This window comes from Tetrao urogallus (genome assembly GCF_951394365.1).
Source record: "Tetrao urogallus genome assembly, chromosome: 3".
Classification (NCBI taxonomy): Eukaryota; Metazoa; Chordata; class Aves; order Galliformes; family Phasianidae; genus Tetrao; species Tetrao urogallus.
Window position 1 is genome coordinate 8704836 of NC_136815.1, and position 20718 is coordinate 8725553.

Below are 20718 nucleotides of genomic sequence, written 5' to 3' on the forward strand. Positions count from 1 at the left end.
TTAATGTAACCCTTGTGAAAATTCAGAATCTAAGGGAGTAAAAATTATTCTCACTCAGTTGACTAATAAATAGCATGCTACAACATACAGCATCTCTCACTTCTCTCTTTTCATGATACAGAATGCCCATTTCTTCTTAATAATGAAAAACTGCAATATAGATGAGGATTTCTGCTAACATGGAAGTGCCATGCAAAATAAGAGAATTTTTAATTGAACATTCAATTATAGCAAGCACTTTAAGAAGATCTACCTGAGTACCAAATCTGAGACAAATCTTTTTTGATATTTCTGATCATTTGACCTTTTATATAGATACTTATTGAGTGAAAATATAATCCCTTATGACCAAAAATAACGACTGTTTCTTTTCTGTTCAGTATTTTGTCTTCACTGGTGTGCTGGCAATGGTGACCTGTGCAGTCTTTCTTCGTCTCAACTCTGTCCTGAAGCTGGCAGTACTTCTCATCATGATTGCAATCTATGCTCTACTGACTGAGACCATTTATGCTTCACTTTTTCTGCAATATGACCACTTAAACCACAATGGAGAGTAAGTGTTCACAGCTTTCTTTAGGAACTGGTTATTATTATTAAAATTTTATGTATGTAAAATAGAATAATAATTAAAAAGAAAAAATAAAGGTCCAAGTGCTGCAAGACTCCATGTACTGGATAGCATCATAGTTAAAAATACAGTTGGTCGCAAGAGACACTGACTAGTCCAACAAGACTTATACTGTGACATTTTTTCTCAGATATTTTAATTTAAATGCTCATTTCACAAGAATATTAAATGTTGAGCAGAGATTATCTCTTCTGTCTTTCTTAGTCTGTCCATGTTTCATGTAGATCACTTTATTCAAGTCCTAGAAACTCCAGCAGTACTAACTGAAATTTATACCTCTTATTAGGCAAACAGGAGTGAACATCTGATTTTCAGGGGCAGGGTTTTACCTGTACAAATGTCAAAAACTAAGACATGGCTCTCAGAGATCTAAGAAATATAGGGATGATAACATTTTATAGGAGGCCACTTGAAGGACATTCTCCTCCTCCCAGGCATCCTTCCCAGAAGGAGTTGATGAGCCAATCACAAGACAGAGCTGTATCAAGTGCTAAATAATTCCAAACTTACAGCAGCAGTGATTTTGCTAGTTCAGAAAAACATGTCTTTATTATTTGATACTTTGTGTAAAAAGTGCATGCCAGAAAAATGAATATCTGAAGATTTGAAGAAACAAAAAGGATTTTCAGTGCTAGTAGTTCTTATAATGATTGCATGTTTAACACTGCAAGGGTCTGCGCACATCTTTCCTTGCCAGCCTCCTACAGTACCAAGTTGCTAATGACTTGAGTTGCAATTCTTTTCTCTATACACATAGCATATTCATGACAGAGCCCCCAAAATATGGCAGATTGCAGTAAGAAAACAATATTTTGGCCAACAGCTTAAACTAGAAGTAAAATCATGATCATTGTCTTTAATTTCTTTTCTCAAGTCAAATGTGGCAAAGTTTTCCCTTCTATGAAAACTTCAGAGAATTCAGAATAGTTTGTATTCCCCATGGCAAGGAAAGTCTCCAGTGACTTTAATGCAGAGGAGGAAGAAAGAGCCAGAGATATTCTTCCAAGCAGCCAGCAATTTATGAGGTAGGGAGCTCAGCTAAGATGCTCCATACTCAAAGCAAGGACTTGAGCTTCAACTTTAATGTTAGGGAGCACAAGCTTGAATGTTCTGTTTCCAGTAGTTTCTCTGTTTTCTTAGCTACAGTAATTAATTTAATAAAAAGTATTACAACCTGATGTGAAAGTCATCTGTCTCTGCAATTACTACGCTACTATTATATCCAGTAACAAATATATGTAACTTCTGCCTTTGAGTCTTCTGCCCTTAGAGTCGTTACAGAATGAAATCTTTGGGAGGCCATATTTCTCAGCTTCAAAATGGGAACACTTGAATTTGAAATTGCAGACAACAAAGATGTTTTGTGCCTCTATAAAAAGATGTTTCACTCTGTACTGTTGACTCATCCCATAGTAATACATTTCCTGATCGTAAATTCCTCATCAGGCTGCAGGGTCAGTTTGGTCAGATAACTCACAAACAAGTTTCCATTTGAATTAGTTTCCATCAAGGTCTGCTTTTTCCCACTCTAGTTTTTCTAACTTAGGATTTCTCCGACAAATATCACCTGATGCTGACCAAGAGACACCAGCTAATGTAATCTTTTTAGATGACAGCATAACTTTTAATACTGTTCTCATAGTATCCTCCTGGACAAAATGTCCAGCATGCAGCTAAACTAAAACAGAACATGATGATTGAATAATTTTCTCATGAGTCAGGCTCAAAACATCATAGTAAATAGGGTTAAAACAGGTTCAGGCCTGTCACTACTGGGTTATGGAGGACTCCATTTTAGAACTAGTTCTCTTTAATGTTTTAATCAATGACTTGTATGCAAGACATGAAAGTATATTAAGTAATTTTGTAGACAACACTTCACTGGGAGAGGCTGTTGACTGCCTCTCTGATAACACTCCTGTCCTCTTAAAATTATGCTTTTCTAAGTTAAATTCTCAAATAAAGAGCATTTTTTAAAGAAAAAGGAAAATTTCAGGCTGAATTACAGAATGAACTTTCTGCATAATTGCAACAAATACTGACAAATCAATAGCGGTATTTTATTTTATTTTTCTTTATTTATCCAGAACAGACTTCCTGGGTACAAAGGAGGCATCTTTACTACTGATGGCAATGTTCCTTTTAGCTGTATTTTATCACGGTCAACAGGTAATGCAAACATTTGCCTTAACCATTCTCCATATCCATTGCAATTGCAGGATGTGACAATAATTACTTCCAGAATACCAACTGTCTTTTTATCCACATGAAAATATGACCTTTAACAATTTAATAAATCATATGCAGAATCTGAATAAAGCCTACATCTTACACTGCCTGGCATTCTTAAAGAACATGTGCAGTATTGTATTCAGCAACAGACAAGTTATATTGCAGGTATTAATATAAATTTAAGGACCAAATGAGACCCCATTTATCTTAGGTATTTGTACAATTCCAAGGGCATCTGTGCTTCAGTGCACTTGAGCAGGCATAAAACCAAAATGAAGAACAGAACTCAGTATGATCATAGGGGAAAAACATATTTGTAGAATGGGGGAAAATTTGAAGTTACAAAATATGAGCACCAGCATTGACTTCTTTGAGTAATGGACCGCTTTCACCTGGTCCTACATCATAACAAGGACTTTGACGTCTCAGTTCTTTAGGACTGATTTCCTTGAGAAGGAACTGAGGAACTGCTATTTCAAAATAATATTGAAACTAACCAATACATTGAGCAAAAGCCATTGAAAGCAGGATGCTTCCTCTGCAGTGCTTCTGTCTGGCAGCCACTATAGTGCTGTGTATCAAGCATGCTGACTTAAGGCAGTCTCTTTTCACATAGAGACAAAGAGGACCATTGCATTCAAGGAAGAAGCAGTGACAGTTCCCTTTAGACATGGTCTTGCATGTTCAGCTTGCTTAAATATTTTCTCTTGAAGAGGATTATGGTAATTAACATCAGCATTTGTAGGTCCTAATTTGAGTGAGGCAGTATTAGAAAGGTAAGACATTCTAAGCATAAGCAAAGATAAAGTTCAAAGGGTTAGAGAGTAAGTATACTTGCTCTGAAGTTATTTAGAAAGAAAACACTGAGTTAACATTACAGTAAACATTAGACAGAATCTGAGGAATGCTTGTTGAGATCACAAATGAGGGTAAATGTCTATATTTTACAAAACATTATTGAGGATATTTGAGATTGTTCTCCAGCCCAGAGGCTTGTGAGCACAGCACTGCCTTTTTCCACTCTATTAATCTTCCTTGCCTCACAAAACAAGGTAGTTACACCCACACTGTACTTGGAAACTGATATGTCCCTGATATGTGCTTCCTTCTGCATGTTCTCCCAAATGATTCATAGGACCAGTCTATCAAGTTAAGAATATTCAACATTAGTGCCCAGAAACACTTCTTAGAACTGTTTTATTTCCTATTACAGAGTTAATCTAAAGCAACCAGTTTAAGTACAAAGAAATAAGTAAAAATTCAGAGCACATTAAAAAAAATGTCTTCTGTCATCTGAACTGATGGAGAGCTCATTAACTCTGATAAAGCTGTCCTCCAGCACAGCTTCTCCCAAAGTGCAGAAGTATTATGAATTAGAATAACCTAAGTTATGTCTCATTCTACGTGGTTTTACAAAAAAAAAAAAAAAAAAAGAAAAGAAAAGAAAAAAGAAAAAAAAAAAAAAGAGCTTATGGACACTTCATTTCTGAGCAGACAGTTTGACAGTTCTCTACTCTTCTTTATCCAATGTAAAGTTAATTCCCGCCATGGAATTTTAAACTAGATACTAGATTCTTATCAAGAAAAAATTATGTGAGACTGTCTAATCAATGTCAGATTTTTCTTAAAAACTCACTTGTATTTCAGTCAAGACATAAAGATATTCTCTTGTGCTAAAACTGTAATTACATGGAATTTTGTAACTGATATACGACATCAAGCTAGATAGGTTAATTTCCTACTGGAAATTCAATTTTTAAATACAATTTTTAGTGAGTAAAACATATTTTTCAATATAAACTTGAGAAACAAAAGAGGTATCGTGAACAATTTTGAGGCTAGAGTCATTCTATACTAAAATGTGTTTATTTACTGCTTTGTCTTTTAATGAGTTAATTAGAACATAAAGCATCCCTTGGTATCTTATCAAAATACATTATCTCATATACTCCTTTCCACTGGAAATACATTTCCAGTGAAAACACACAACATAAGTAATCTATCATCTGAGTGCAATTGCTATGACTTTAAAAAAATAAAATAAAATAAAATAAAATAAAATAAAATAATAATAAAAATAAAAAAAAAAACTTTTAATAATTGCAAAGGGAAAAACTGCCCACAGCACTCAGTCCCCCTCACACCCCAAAATCTGCTCTCCAGGGCTGCTCTCACAAGATATGAACTTTTATGTTAGTCACTGCTGATAAAAATGTGGATCCAATTGTCACTAGGGAATGCCCAAACCCACTTTTAGTCATTCCCATCGCTGCAGACTTGCCCTTTACTTCAGCTTGGCACATAAGTCATGTCCCAGCAACTTCCTTACTCTAGCAGCTTTTGACAAACAATTTGATATCTCTCCCAATTAGAAAAGCATTTATTTGCTGATGCAATATGATCCTCTGCTGAGTGTATTATTATTATCTCCATCCAGAACATCTCAAGCCTCACAGATACGTTTTCTCTTTCAGCTTACAGCATGCAAGGATATATTTCCATCACTTCCAATAAGACTGTATCTTGTTAGCCCTGTCCAGGCTTTTTGCAAGCTAAAATAGCATCTGCCTTCAAGTCTGAAATCTTTCTTCTAGTGCAATGTACCCAAAAGTTCTGGTAGTGTTGGTCTTGTCTGTGAACATAGAACAGGGATGGAGTACTCAAGAGGGTACAAAACAGTGTATCTTTCACTCTAAAAGACAATAAACAAAGGCATTTCCCAACAGTAGAAATATCTCAAAGATATATCTCGAATATGCCGAAGACTTGAAAATCCTCCTTGAAAGTGTGCTGAATTGTTAATATTTAGTTTAGCTGAAAGATGCTAATCCTTGAGAAGCAAAATACCTAGCTCTGTTAAGACTTTGGAATCACATGTTATTTTCTTGTGAAATCCAACTCATCTGAAAACATATATGAAAAGCAGAACATATTTACTTCATACCAATATCTTCCAATATCTGGTCTGTCTATTTCCATTTTTTAATTTAATTTAATTTAATTTAATTTAATTTAAGTGTCAGAGAGGTGTTTAAAACGAAAATAACAGTAAAATTTTCTAGCCACTGACCATGGCAGCAACAAGACAAATGTTATTTGTCCCAGTATTTCTCTCAAACACTCAACATACACAGAACATGGAAATTCTCTTTTCCTGTCAATGAAATCAAATTCTTTCTAAGTCAGAAAAGTTTCCAGCATTATTGAAGCACTTACATGGGAGGAGCAGATTTCCAGAATGACAATATGATGAGTACTCATATTGTTGGGCTTTATTTTTGCCTTTCTCTCCTTCCTAAAACTACAGCTTGAATACACAGCAAGGCTGGATTTTCTGTGGCGTGTTCAAGCAAAAGAAGAAATCAATGAAATGAAGGAGTTAAGAGAACACAATGAAAATATGCTACGGAATATCTTACCCAGTCATGTTGCACGTCACTTCTTGGAGAAGGATCGGGATAATGAAGTATGTATCAATTTTATTCCTGATAATTTTAACTAATTAGTGGAACTAAAGCAGATACATTAGAGATTTATTTGTACACAATTCTTAGTAGGACTCAATACACAAATATTGCCCATTTTTGGTATCTGATCCATATTAAAAAATAATAATAATTATAATTAATTTTTAAGGTCAAGGGAAATTATTATTCCCTGTGTTCTGCACTTCTAGTACTCATCTGGAGTGCTGTTTCCAGTTTTAGGTTTCCCAGAATGAGGCACACATATCTACTAAAGCAATCCAGCTTAAGGCCTCTATAATTAGGGCACCATAGCATACGAGGAGCAGCTGAGAGATTTGGGTTTAAAGGATGAAGGAGGATCTTATTGTTTCTTTCGACTGCTTTCAATATTGCTATAGAGAAGACAGAAACAGTATATTCTCAGATGAAGAAAAAGAGGCAATGGACACAGGTTGCTGCAAGAAAAATCCCTTTCAGCTGCAGGAAAAATTTTCCACCCAGGAAGTGGTCTAATTCTGCACCAGGGGATCACAGAGGATGTGAAATCTCCACCTCTGAAGTTATTCAAAGTCCATGAGAAGCTTGTCCCAAATGTACTTGCTTCTAATGGTATGCCTCACAGCATACGAGTCTGGGAAAATAAAATATTCCTCAAAAAAAGATGTAAAAATCTAACAAAAAAACTTTGCAGCTTTAAGATTGTCTAGTGTTGCACAGGTAATATTGCAGCTCTTTCAGCTAGTATGCAAGTAACTTGTCCAACAGGCATCAACAGACTCCAGCCTCCCTGCATCTCCAGACCCAAGAGAGTATTTTTGCCATTTCATACCATGTCTCTTTTGTGCAGTTAATAGAGCATCCATTTTGGAAACATAACTGTGGCTGTTTTCCTAAAGAATGTTTGCAGTACATACAAAAAAGCTTTGTAAGTTCAAGATATGACTGAAGTCAGTCAGATGGAGGAAAACTCAGTAAAATATTCTGCTGATGATGGAGTGTGTGAATATTCTTAATGCTGTATTTGGAGAGGGGATGCTGATGCAATATAAGAAAAACCAGCATTTGTTTGGGGAAGCTGCAGTAAGGCACTTAGTCCTTATCTGAAACAAGGCAAATGTATATTAAAACATATGTGAATAAAAGCTGTTCTATGATAAAATTTTAGAATTGCATTTTATAATGAAGACATGACAAATACTTCAAGAGTCAAGTTGCCAACAGTGACATATTGATTAAGTATGCAGTGAAACAGATTCAAGGCTCCCTTTTTCTGCTTCTACAGTTTGAAAATGATAATGTAAGCAGCCAAATTAGACTACTCATCATTGTGTATCTGAAGATGTGATTTCAAATAGCACCTAGGGGAAGATGACATAGTTAGGAGCTACAAGGAAAGGCACTTTAGAAATCAGCCTTTTGAGGAATTTTGCAGCCTGTGGATATTAAATTCCCATAAAACACTGCTTTGCACAAGAGAAAATGTATGTGTGAAAACAAGCAGGTTAGAACACTTTGATTCAAGTGGAGCCAATGCCATTAGCAAACATGAGGGTGTTGCGTCATGTCTGCAGTATGCATTTTCGGGGAATATGTCTGCTTTTATACATCTTTTCATTTAAGCTCATATGCATGATAATATTCAAAAGCAAACATGCCCCGTGCATCATGCTGATGTTTCAAGTATTTGCTACCAAATTCAGAGTCATCATTTTTGGTTTTTGTAAGGTGACTTCCCACTGATTTACTGATTTATGTGTGAGTCTACTGGCTGTAGCATCTAACAGATCTCAGTACAATCAATCCTACAGTTCAATTCTGACTATTAAGTTAATTTCTGCTCTCAAATATATGTTCCCAAATGTGTACTGTAAGCATTTTCTCATGGATAGATTATTTCAGTATTGATGTTTCTTACCAAAAATAGAAAAACTGGGAAGCTGAAGACTCAGTCTGTTTTCTGTCTTCAAAATCTGAGCATAGTGTAAGTCTCTCAGCAAGTATTTTTCAAGTGCATATGTCTTTTTTTCTTTCTTGTAAGCCTCAACAAACTAGTCTGTGTATTAATTTCTACTAAAGGAAAAAGATTAGTCAGGTTACCATGCTCTTCAGTGGAGGAAAGAATAAGGGCAGGAGGGGAATCATTTTTTCAGAATTAAAATCTGGCAGTGAAAAGGGGAACTACAAGCCAGTGTCCATCATGTCTGTTCCTGGGAAGGTCACGGAGCAGATCCTCCTGAAGAAGACATTAAGACGTGGAAGATGTGGAGGAGACCTGAGACAACCAGCATAGCTTTACCAACAGCAGATCATGTTGGACTAATCTGGTTGCCTTCTATGATGGAATGATGACAACAGTGGACAAAGAAAAGGCAACTGATGCCATCTAAAGGGACTTGTGCAAGGCCTTTGACATGGTCCTGCACCGCATCCTTATCTGTAAATTGGAAAGATATGAATTTGAGGGCTGGGTTATTAAGCGGATAAAAATTTGGTTAAATGTTCATAGCCATAGAGATGTTGTCAAGGGCTCTATGTTCAGGTGGACGCTGGTTGTGAGTGGTGTCCCCTAGGGATCTCTTTTGGGACCAGTACTCTTCATCATCTTTTTCAGTGACATAGACAGTGCGATCAAATGTGCACACAGCAAGTTCGCTGATTACTCCAAGCTGAGTGGTTCAGTTAACACAGTGGAAGGGAAGGACACCATTCAGAGGGACCTGGACATGCTCAAAAAGTGGGCACATAAGAATCTGTTGAGGTTTAATGAGGCCAACTGCAAGGTGTAGCACTTGGGTCGAGGTAATCCCAGATTTCAGTTCAGACTGGGAGAAGAACTCACTGAGACCAGCCTTCCAGAGAAGGACTTGGGGGTCCTGTTGGACAAAAAGCTGGCCATGAGCCAGCAGTGTGCACTTGCAGCCCAGAAGGCCAATGGTATCATGGGCTGCATCAAAAGACAAGTAGTCAGCAGGGAGAGAGAGGTGACTGTTTTGAACTACTCTGCACTTGTGAAGCCCCATCTAGGGTATTGCGTCCCAGTACAGGAAGGATGTGAAGCTGTTGAAACAGGCCCAGAGAGGGGCCATGAAGATGTTCAAAGAGCTAGAGGATCTCTCCTATGAAGAAATGTTGAAGGAGTTGAACATACTTATCTCATAGGGAGATTTAGGTTAGATGGTAGGAAGAAATTTTTTACTCATATTGTGGTGAGGTGCTGGAACAAGTTACCCAGAGAGCTGTGGATGTCCCACCTCTGGAACCATTAAAGGCCAGTTTGGATGGGGCCCTGAGAAGCCTGACCTGATGGCTGGCAACCATGTCAGGAGAATTGAAACTAGATGATCTTTAAGGTCTCCTTCCAAACTAAGCCATTCTATGATTCTATGATTTTTTGCTGGTGTAGCACCGGACTCAAGAGGAGAATTTAGAGTAAAGAGCAAAACCTGCATAAAATCCAATATAAAAATATGAGAGCCGTCAGCCTCCTCCTGTTGAACCTTCCTAATCACACAACATCTTAGTGCTAAATTCCGATATTAATGCATATGCATTAAAGAAGTAAGCTGTGGATGCTAAGCACAGAGAATGATTTTCTCATTCCTGTCTTTTCACTCCAACTTGGTTTTCTTCACTGTTCTTTTAGGAATTGTATTCACAGTCTTATGATGCTGTTGGTGTGATGTTTGCTTCTATTCCTGGATTTGCTGACTTCTATTCCCAGACAGAGATGAATAACCAAGGAGTAGAATGTCTACGCTTGCTGAATGAAATCATTGCAGACTTTGATGAGGTAAGACCAACAATTTATCTGATAGTGCTTGAATGGTAAGTTCTCAAACATCAAATCAGTCAACATAAATTATCAAATTTTCTATTTTCTTTCAAATAATTTTCTAGGGTTTCTAGTTTTTTGTTGTTGTTGCTGTTGGTGGTGGTGGTGGTTTTTTTGTTGTTTTTTTTTTTTTTTGGCTGGTTGTTACTCCAATTACTACTACAGTTGTCTACTTTGCTTTTTGATTTAGACTTGCCAAACTTTGGTCTAAATAACCTAGTGGGAGAGAGACTAAAAGCAATAGTTACTCAAATATGTGCATATATAATAAAAAACACAACTTGCTCCAGTGTATCTAGTGGTAGAACATGCCTATATCCTGCAGAAGAAAGGGTAAAGATATCTGGGAAATAGTGATCCAAGTCTAAACTGGTAAAGGTATTATTTTGAAGCCAGTGAGTGAGTCAGATAAGTACAGAATCAAACACTGAGTTAAGAACAAAAGAGATGGCATTTTTACCAATGTCACTTCTCTGGTGAGATATATAATAGAGATGTTAAGCTGCTTGCTTTGCTAAGGAATTCAGAGTTGGAGGAGAAAAATTGGAAATGACATTAAAAATAAAGATTTTATTTAAATATCCTGTCCATCATGAAGGTAAACAATGTTAATATCAGAAAGAGAGCTGAGGAATCATAGAATCATAAAATCGTAGAATGGCTTAGGATGAAAGAAACCTTAAAGATCATAGAATTATAGAATGGCTTGGGTTCAGAAGGGACCTTTAAGATCATCTTGTTCCAAACCCTCCGCTATAGGCAAAGACCTCCTACCAGACCACGTTTCTCAAAGACCAATTCAGCCTGACCTTGAATGCCTCCATAGAAGGGAAATCCACAACCTGTGTGGGCAGCCTGTTCCAGTGTCACTAAACTGAACTGAAAAGGAGAAAGCACCTGGATAGCAAGAAGTGTTTGAGAAACAGTAAAAAAAAAATATCCTAGGATGTTCTGTTTTATCTCTATTTATCACAAAAATGTTTTTAATTCCTTTCTACATGTGGATAGAGTACCAAATGGGGCAATGAAGGTTGTTTTGTAGGGTTAATTTTAAGACACACTTCAAGAAAGCAGAAGGAATTAGTTTGTTCCCTAAAATGAGCTTTGATCTGGTTTTCACATCCCACATGAGTTATGTAACCATGGCGTAATTTTCAAAATCAGGGAAAAAATCTACTTAGGTTGTGCTTTGGAAAGGGGGAACACTTTCACCCTTCTTTGTTTTTTTTTTTATTTTTTTGGTTCTCAACTCAAAAGACACTATCAGAGTACAATTGATTGAGACTGAACTTTTGAGAGAAAACAAGAGCAGATGCTTAGTTTTGGTATATGAATTGCGGATCAGGATTTTGTCTTGATAAAGTATGCAGAATTTTTTCTCAGCATCATTAGTGATAGGATAAGGGGAATGGTTTTAAACTGAGACAGGGGAGGTTTAGGTTAGATATTAGGAGGACATTCTTCTCACAGAGGGTGGTGAGGCACTGGAACAGGTTACCCAAGGAGGTTGTGGATGCCCCATCCCTGGAGGCATTCAAGGCCAGGCTGGATGTGGTTCTGGGGAGCCTGGTCTGGTGGTTGGCAATCCTGCACATAGCAGGGGGGTTGAAACTAGATGGCCATTGTGGTTCTTTTCAACCCAGGCCATTCTATGATTCTATGATTCTATGATGAATGAATTTTAGATCTCTCCAGGGACTACGGTTCAATGAAAATTTGAGATTTAGTGTCTTTTTTCTCCTTTTTTTTTTAGTTGTACCTCAGTTCTACTTTAGCCACCTGTCTCTCCTTGAGGATCTAGCCTAAGCTTTTTGTTTTATTTTGTGTTGATTAGTTTTGCTTTGAAGAACAGGTATATCCAAGGGCTTCAGAGAAAGTTGCTGAAGAGCAAGATAAAAGTGGAAGGTAAAACGCTGAGAAAAATAGATTAATATTTTTTATTATTGTTATTCAGTTCTGGGAAGCTACTATGTAAGGCCTCTCAGAGGTTTTGAAAAATTTATTTTACCTTAATTCTATAGTTGTCTTCATTTTATGAGTGGAAGGCAAAGGTACAAAGGAATAACTGGCTTTCCTATGTTTTTCAGAAAACAAAGGTATGCGAATCAAGCCAGAAAATAGAAACTAATTATGAACCCAGTTTAGGGGCTGAACTACACCTTTATTCTTCCTTATTCTGGGGCTCCTCATGAGAAGAGTTCATAGAGTGCTAGCTCATGAAAACTGGATGAGGATCAAGTGTACCAAACTGTGAGACACAATGAAATTGAGGGTTTATTTTACAAATGAACAGTTACTAAAATTGCCAGTGGGGAATATAAGAATTCATAGATGCAATGCATCCTTGTGCATTTCAGTAGAAAACTAAACTCCTATTCTACAGGTAGAACTCTGGCTCCTCCTAAGCTTCTGCTCTGTTTTCCTTGTAGGTATAAATACTGCATTCTCATTTCTGAGATCTTGAACAGCTGTCAGCATGCTCTGATTAATAGTTTTGTTTTTCTTTCCAGATCTCATTAAAATGATTATGGCTCAAACTTAATGCAAAGCGTATTGCTATGAATTAATTTTAGATATCTCGTCATGCACTTTCATGTAATTTTCACAGCAGAATTTCATTGCTGCTGAGGTGATTATTGAAGACAAGGTTTTCATCAAAAGCTCTAACATGATAATCATTCAGGTCCCTGACACCTGTTCTGTAACTAATAAAGGACCTAATTAGGAACTGTATTATGTCCCAGACATGTTTAGTTGAATAGATATGTTCTTAGTATGGGTAGTAAATTAAATTATGTGCTCTCCTGATGACTGCTAATCTACCTCCAGCATGGTTACACCATCAGTTTTCTTTGTCTAAGCAATCTGAAAGGTAATATGTAGGACATATCTGACATGGTCTGAGACAAACACGTGAGATTGGCAGCTCCCATGCTGCACTATCAGAAAACTTATACTATCCTGAAGCATGCAGTTGAAAGTTTTAACAGAAAGCATGCTCTAAATGACACTAGACTTCTATATTTAGATAACTGAATTAAGTTCCTAATTCCAAGTGAGATTCTGTACTATGAATCCCCATGTTTCCTTATACAGGTTACAGTCCTAGGGATATTATCTTCATCTAGTTGGAACTCAATTACAGTGAAGGTACCTTCCAAATTAGGCCATTCTATGATTCCATGATTCTAAGATGGTTCTGAATGAAAGCAGCAGTAAAAATCTAAATTGACCTGATTTGGAAAATGTGATGGGGACAGATGGGGGCAGACAGGGATGTGCTGGGTTCTGGACTGAAAAAAAAGATCTTTCTTTATTTGTTGTATAGCATCACTACAGAATACAGTTATACAAAATTTCTTATTTATACATCAGGCCCAGAGCTACTGAAAGGAACACATCATTCATCAATACAAAAAAACATGAACACTGCAAATCTACTTTTGTACTTTTAAATGACACATAACAGGGCAAAACTCCCTGATTAGACATACTGTACCAAAAAATAATACTGGAATGTTTTTTTTCCTGAAGATTATGATTTTTTTTTCTAAAATGTAATATTCTTTCTAGCCATTTTAATCTAGCATTTATGTATCTTAGCTACAGTACAATTGGGATTTGTGCTTTAATAAGAGTTTTCTACTTCATGGACTCTTTTTCTCCCTTTATCCTTTACCCTGCAGTGATTTACATGGTGCTTATAACAAGGGATGCTAATACACAATGTTGTCACAAATACGGGTTTCAGCACCATGCAGGATTCTGCTTTCAGAATGCACCAATCACATTGCAGTTATGCGGGATGTCCTGAAATGTTCTCTGCTTTACTACCTCATACGTGCATATGCCACAGGGTCTGACCCCTGTGTAGTTCAACTGTACACGAATTGAAGCATCAAGCTATTCATTTCTTTTCAGATTTCAATCACACTGTAGCATTTGAAAATATTTCCTAATCTTTCTTAGTAAATTGGTAAATTCATGAGCCTATTTAAAGTGTGCAACAAATAGCAGTGGAAAGTGTTGCAACAAATGGAGTGCTAATATTTTTCCTCAAAATCAATATTCACCATCCTGTCATACTTGGACGAAAGTAGTGGTTAAATAAACCACTATCTGAAAAAGGAAATAAGATATTTAACAGACAGAATGAAGCAGGAAAAAATAGAGATTTGGAAACAATAATGAATGAGAAGCAGATAACTTGAGATTATTTCTTCAAAATTGCCTGATAGCCAATAGGTTTTCTAATTCTTAAAAAGAATAATTTTTAAATATTTATCATACAAGCCATATTATTGTGCTCTTTGGTATTGTTTCTAGCAACCATATGGAAATGAAAACTGTTTTTATCCAAGACCATTTCTCCCCTACACACCTGCCGCTTCCAGAATCAGAGTAGTAAGAAGCAGTCTTTTTTTTAAGGGAGCAGCTAAATGAACTGTCTTTGTGGGAGAGAAATACAGTTGATGGGCTTTCCTGGCAGTCTGAAGAAAATGAGAAATGTGTCAAATTTTTGGACTTTCCTAAGTTGGAAGAGAGCCATTAACCATATGGCTTTGTGTCCCCTGCGCAATGCTGTGCAGCCTCCCTTTAGAGACAGATGGTGCCATATCTGCACATGAACAGCAGAGCTTCCAACACCCCGATGCTCTGGCTGACTTACAGTGTGGTTAGTTCAATGGCCAGGGATATTTCATGTTATTCCCTTGGTATGTTTTTCCCTTTGAACAAAATACTGTTAGTTTTTAATTGAAAGGAAACTCAAATCCACAGAGTGGAAAAGGAATGTGTGATAGCGTATGATAAAAGTGGGGAAAGCTTCATTAACTTTTTGCCTGACCACAGCAGGAATTTTTTCATTTAAATCTCAACTATGTTGAACCTTTAGTATTAAAAGTTTTAAATTAATTGCCTGTGAACAGGTTTTAGGTGGGGATATTTTTGAGGGGGGAAAGGAGATGGTCATTCAGGACTGCCAAACCACATTGATGCCTGAATTTATTAGGTATCACACTCCCTATCTTGAAGTGTTCCAGGGTATTACCTTCACTAACACACATCTGTAAAGCCTGTGATGAGGTGATATGTGCCCACATCCCATATAAAATGCTGTCAATGGTTGAGTTCAGAACACAAAGTCAGATTAAGTTTCTCAAGGAATGAGACTTTAGCTCTAAGCCAAAATTTAATGCAAAATTCTACGTTAAACAGTGAATATCGGCTTGGAGTAGGGACCAAATTGTCATTTCCACACCACTCACTGATCTAGTCACTAGCCTAAATTTATTATTCCTCTTGCAGATTCCCAATCTGATAAGATTTTGTTATGCCTACTTAGCATAGATACTGGTGCTTAACAATATGTATTGGTTTCCTGTAATTCTTCCAGAAGGTGTAAATAGTTAACAAAAGCATAGACTGACTGACCAATGACTGTACCAGTGTCAAAAATAGTAGTAAGAAGAAACATGACAAGCAGGAGGACTTGATCTCCTACAAAAGTGCTCTGGAGGCATTGATATCTGTTCATTGAATGTGTATGATGGTTGAATGAATAAGTGGATTGAATTACCTCCCATACTGGCCTAATCAACAGAAATGTTTCCACAAGAGCACTAAACTTAACCACACTGAATTCCTCCCAGAGAGATCTTGGGATATTTTGAAGTGATCAAGTGTTATATTCATAAACACACGTACCAGAATATACACAAACTAAGACCATTTGTCTCGGTTAATTTTCCATGATTATGTCTCAGCATTCGCAGGGATCATCTTCATTTAAGTTAAGCTGGAATATGCATGTTTTATATTATCTATTCTAAAATATGCCAAATGTCTTTAAAGAGTGCGTTCTGTTAGTAGATGATGTTACAAGGAGCCAGTGCTCAGTGTTTCCCAGAACCTAGAATGAATACTGTACAATAACTAGAAATATATTGTTCTATGACTACAAATTGCAAGCACAAAGACTAATTTCTATATCCATACAATCATTTTATGTTAAAAGTGACAGCAATAATAGCTTATATTTGTTTATTTTTATTATTTTTTAATATTCTTATTAGCTACTAGGTGAAGAGAGATTCCAGGATATTGAAAAAATTAAAACAATCGGTAGCACATACATGGCTGTGTCAGGATTATCACCTGAAAAACAGGTAAGAGAAGAGTCTACTCTATAACTCTAAGCTTCTGATATGATTATATTAACAATTAGTGGATGATGAAAATAATAATGAATTAAAAATCAATGTTCATAGTGCTATATTTGCTCAAAGAAAACAGACATTTGGGCTTCTGGCAGAAACAGTTGCAGTTCTTGATGAACTGAAATGCCATTTGTTCTCTGAACAAGAACCATATGGATTCTTTCTTCAAATTTAAGTTTGTTAGAGAGAAAAAAATCTCCTTTCAATCACACTGATGGGAAAATAGAGCAGCATACTTATGCAAGTGCAAGGTCACATTTAAACATCTATTGCAATGATGTAGCTGTTTGTTTTTAAGCAGGATGATAAACTGTACATCAGAACAAAGCAGACATGTCAGTTCAAATAAAGAACTTCACAAAACCAGAAGTTTGCACATTGCTCTCACTATCAGAATTCGAAACAAAACTAAGGGAAAAATCATAGAACCATAGAATGTTTCATATTGGATGGAAAATTAAAGACCATCCAGTTTCACCCCCTTTCCATAGGCTGGTTGCCACTCACCAGATCAGGCTGCCCAGGGTCCCATCCAACCTGGTCTTGAACACTTCCAGGGATGGGACTTCCACAGTTTCCATGGGCAGCCTCTGCCAGTGCCTCACCACACTCCAACTAAAGAATCCTAATCTGAACATATAATAAGCCAGATCACAATTGCACTCAAGAGTATTCCTGAAAATGGGGTCTCCAGAGGAATAAGATGAAGTTCTAGAATACTTCCAGTGAGAAGCTGACTGTTGCCAAGATATGTCTTGCTTGGCAACCAGTGCCGGATTATGAGGAAGAGCACCACAAGAATGTGCTGCCCCAGATCAACAGGAGCATGGGAATCAGATTTGCCCACACTGATTGCAGCAACCAGGAAAGCAGCATCCAGAGCTTTATAATCTAAAAAAAAAATTGATTGTTTGTTTATATTATAAAGCAAGTAGAGTTTAGCTAAAACATGCAGAGTAACAAGTAAGGCTGATAGATAGAAATCCATAAAACTAGGCATGCATGAATTTTTTTTAGTTTGTTCCATCTTCAATTGCTTCTCTGCAGAGATGAGCAAAGAAGTGAACATCAGAAACATAAGAGGTTGCTGCTACAGACCTCCTAACCAATTCTTTTTACTCTTAATATGGATAAAAATTCAAAGAAAATTTTTACTGCACTTTCAACAGTGATTAATCAATCTTTTGTAAAACTGTAGTAGTCTAATGAAATTTGTACATATGTTTAAAATGCACTTCTTTTCATACGTGTGTATGTATATACATATATGTATATACGTGTATGTATCATTGCATCAACATCAAAGAGGTGAGGGTTGCTGAGAGAGGATAGCATATTCTGAACTGAAAGAAGCTGAGGACAACAAATGAGCACGGTGTGAACAGAAAAGGTTGATGCAAGGGAGAATGTTATGATCAGACTTAAAAACCAAGAGTGGTTAAAATGGCAGAGTTGCACTGCATGATGTGAGATGGTGCTTCATATGTAATGCTTCATACTTATGGATTGGAAATTTGTTTAATGAAAGAATTATTTGGCTTCAGAATATATAAGGTGACATCATAACATTATTAGGCTAGTCCCAGTCCTCTCCATATTTCATCAGTCTTAGATTTCATATGCATTGTTAATTCCTGTGATTTTCGTTCTGATTTTTGATAGGAAATGAATTTCTTTGGTGTCTCAGAGTGAGATTGTCCATCTAAGTATGGAAGCATTGTTATATAAGTGGAAAGCATTACTTTACCATTAATAATACCAACCTCCTCTTGATCTAGCATAGTTAAACTATTCATTTTGGATTCCAGATCTGTAAGATACTTGTTACTTGGTAGGGGTGGATGGGAGCTGTTCTACAGGGAAATGCAAAACATTTCTAACATACTGTTTTTTAATGACTGCTCAGCAATGTGAAGACAAATGGGGGCATTTGTGTGCTCTAGCTGACTTCTCCATAGCACTGAATGAAAGCATACAGGAGATCAACAAGCATTCATTTAACAACTTTGAGCTCCGTATTGGTAAGCATTATTCAAGCATGAGAATTAAAATGTGTTTTAAATTAAAATAGCGAATAGTAGCTCACTCTAAACTCTGTGTGCAGTACTTATGGCTTTGGAGAAAAACTGAGCTCTGATTCCGACCTGATCTGTCCCAGTGGCAGCACCTCTAATCTGCTGTGAATGGATGAAATATGATGGGTTATGACAATATTACCTCAATGTATGGGACGTAGCAGGAACAAAACTGATGACATCTTACATTGTCTAGATCAATAGACAAAACCAGAAAGCACTCAGAAAATCAAGACAGGCCTAGCATAAAAAAAACAGAAGTATATTCATCAATCACAGCATAGAGGGTTTTGGCATCACTCTATCTGTGCTATTTCAGAGTGTATCCTAATAGTTTAGAAAGATGGATAACTTTCAGGGAATACCCATCTGTGCCCAGTAAACATGGATCACTTGCAAAGGATTTATCCTGCATGAATGCAGAAATATTTGAAGATCATTCAATAACCAATTTATAAAAAAAAATAAAAATAAATTTAAAAAAATAATAAAAACTTTGCATGACCTTTCTTCAAAGTTGTTTTTCACTACCACTAAATTTATTTTTTAAATTCCATCATATATAAAAAATTATTCTCTTCTATTTGATTGTTTGCCTTGAATTTATGCAAGTTTCATAAAATATAGTATTACAGTAACTTCATAGAAATACATGAATATTTTCATTTCACAGAACATAAGAATATCATTTCTTCACTGCATAGCACTGTTAGGGCTGCCTTCAAGAAGTGCAGATTTTTCCTACTGCTTAAGAAATAGTTTGCAGAAACTTTGGCGATAGTGTGCAGAATACAGACGATATATAAGTACTGCAATTCCACTTGGGCAACCTGTAAAATAGCTTTGAGGAGATAGCTTTTCATGTTTTTATCTTTCCCAGACTTATTTCTTTCTTTTTATGTGTACTTTTTCCTTAAGCTTAATGATAAGTGTATCTGACGTAGTTTTCAGCTGATTCTCAAGTGTAAATATGGTTTTCAGTTATTCTTGCTTACCTGGCTGCTGCTTCTCTATTTTATTTACTTATTTGTTTTTAATAGGGATTAGTCATGGCTCTGTTGTAGCAGGAGTTATCGGTGCCAAGAAACCACAGTATGATATCTGGGGCAAAACAGTTAATTTAGCAAGTCGAATGGACAGCACAGGAGTTAGTGACAGAATACAAGTGCCTGAAGAAACATATCTGATCCTGAAGGACCGAGGATTTGCCTTTGACTACCGAGGAGAGATTTATGTCAAAGGCATCAGTGAACAGGAAGGAAAAATCAAAACATATTTTCTTCTAGGAAGAGTTCAACCAAATCCTTTAATCTTACAACCAAGAAAACTGACCGGACAGTATTCGTTAGCAGCTGTTGTACTAGGACTTGTACAGTCTCTTAACAGGCAAAAACAGAAGCAAATCCTAAATGAGAACAATAACTCTGGAATCATAAAGGGGCATTATAACCGCAGGACTTTGCTCACTCCCGGTGGATCTGAGGCAGTAGCTCAGGCTGAGGGTGCGGACAAAACTGAATTGCCATAATCAACATTTTGTTTGTGTTCTTTTTTTTGTATTTCTTTTATATATAAAAATAAATATACAAATAAAAAGGGTTTAATTTTTTTTAGAATACGTGTGATTATTTTCTGGTGTTATGTTTCTATGCGATTCCAGTTTCTCTATTTTAATGAATGGTGTCAGCAACACTCTCCACACCTGACTGTCCAACCATAGGGGCAATAAGCATTCTGCTGTGCCAGTTACTCACAAAGAGGGTCAAGAATAAACTTCCTAAAAGGAGGAACATAAATTGTGTGGGCAGTATATCACATGGAATAGAAGTAAAGTCAGAAGATTGGGTAGGCATTTCTCACTTCTGGTTGTATTCAAGGAGTACGATGCCCATCTAAGCTAGTTGTCTGGTCTCCATAACAACCAGGGAAAAGCTAGTCAGTACAGCCAATGGATTTTAATGTGTTATCTGTCCAGATGTGAAGATGTGGAAGATAAGAGAGAGTGTTTTTAGCTAAGCACACAGATTCCATTGAGTAACTGGTTATGGGATGTTAAAAGAACCTAGAGTGTCTTGCCTAAACATAGGTGTATGCAGATATCTTACATGTCATTCATTACCCATCTGAGCTCTATCTAGTGCCTGCTCCAGGAGGTCAAGGCTCTCCTCTAGGCACTATCTGTCAGTTCCATTTGGAGAGCTCAAATGTACTAAGATATCTTCAATGGCTCAAGGAACTTATGAATGAATGACAGAACTCCACCTTG

General features: G+C 36.6%; 1 protein-coding gene across 1 annotated transcript in view; it reads left to right on the plus strand.

The window, feature by feature from the left end:
• Positions 1-19980, plus strand: part of ADCY8 (adenylate cyclase 8) — a gene marked incomplete at its 3' end in the record, with an annotated part of 126150 nt that extends 106170 nt beyond the window's left edge. Inside the window, exons 12-18 of the mRNA XM_079533636.1 lie at positions 381-553; positions 2716-2797; positions 6168-6326; positions 9971-10117; positions 16234-16326; positions 18284-18398; positions 19493-19980. Coding sequence (XP_079389762.1) covers positions 381-553; positions 2716-2797; positions 6168-6326; positions 9971-10117; positions 16234-16326; positions 18284-18398; positions 19493-19980 — 1257 coding nt within the window. The remainder of the gene's footprint in view (positions 1-380; positions 554-2715; positions 2798-6167; positions 6327-9970; positions 10118-16233; positions 16327-18283; positions 18399-19492) is intronic.
• Between the last annotated feature and the right edge of the window lie 738 nt (positions 19981-20718).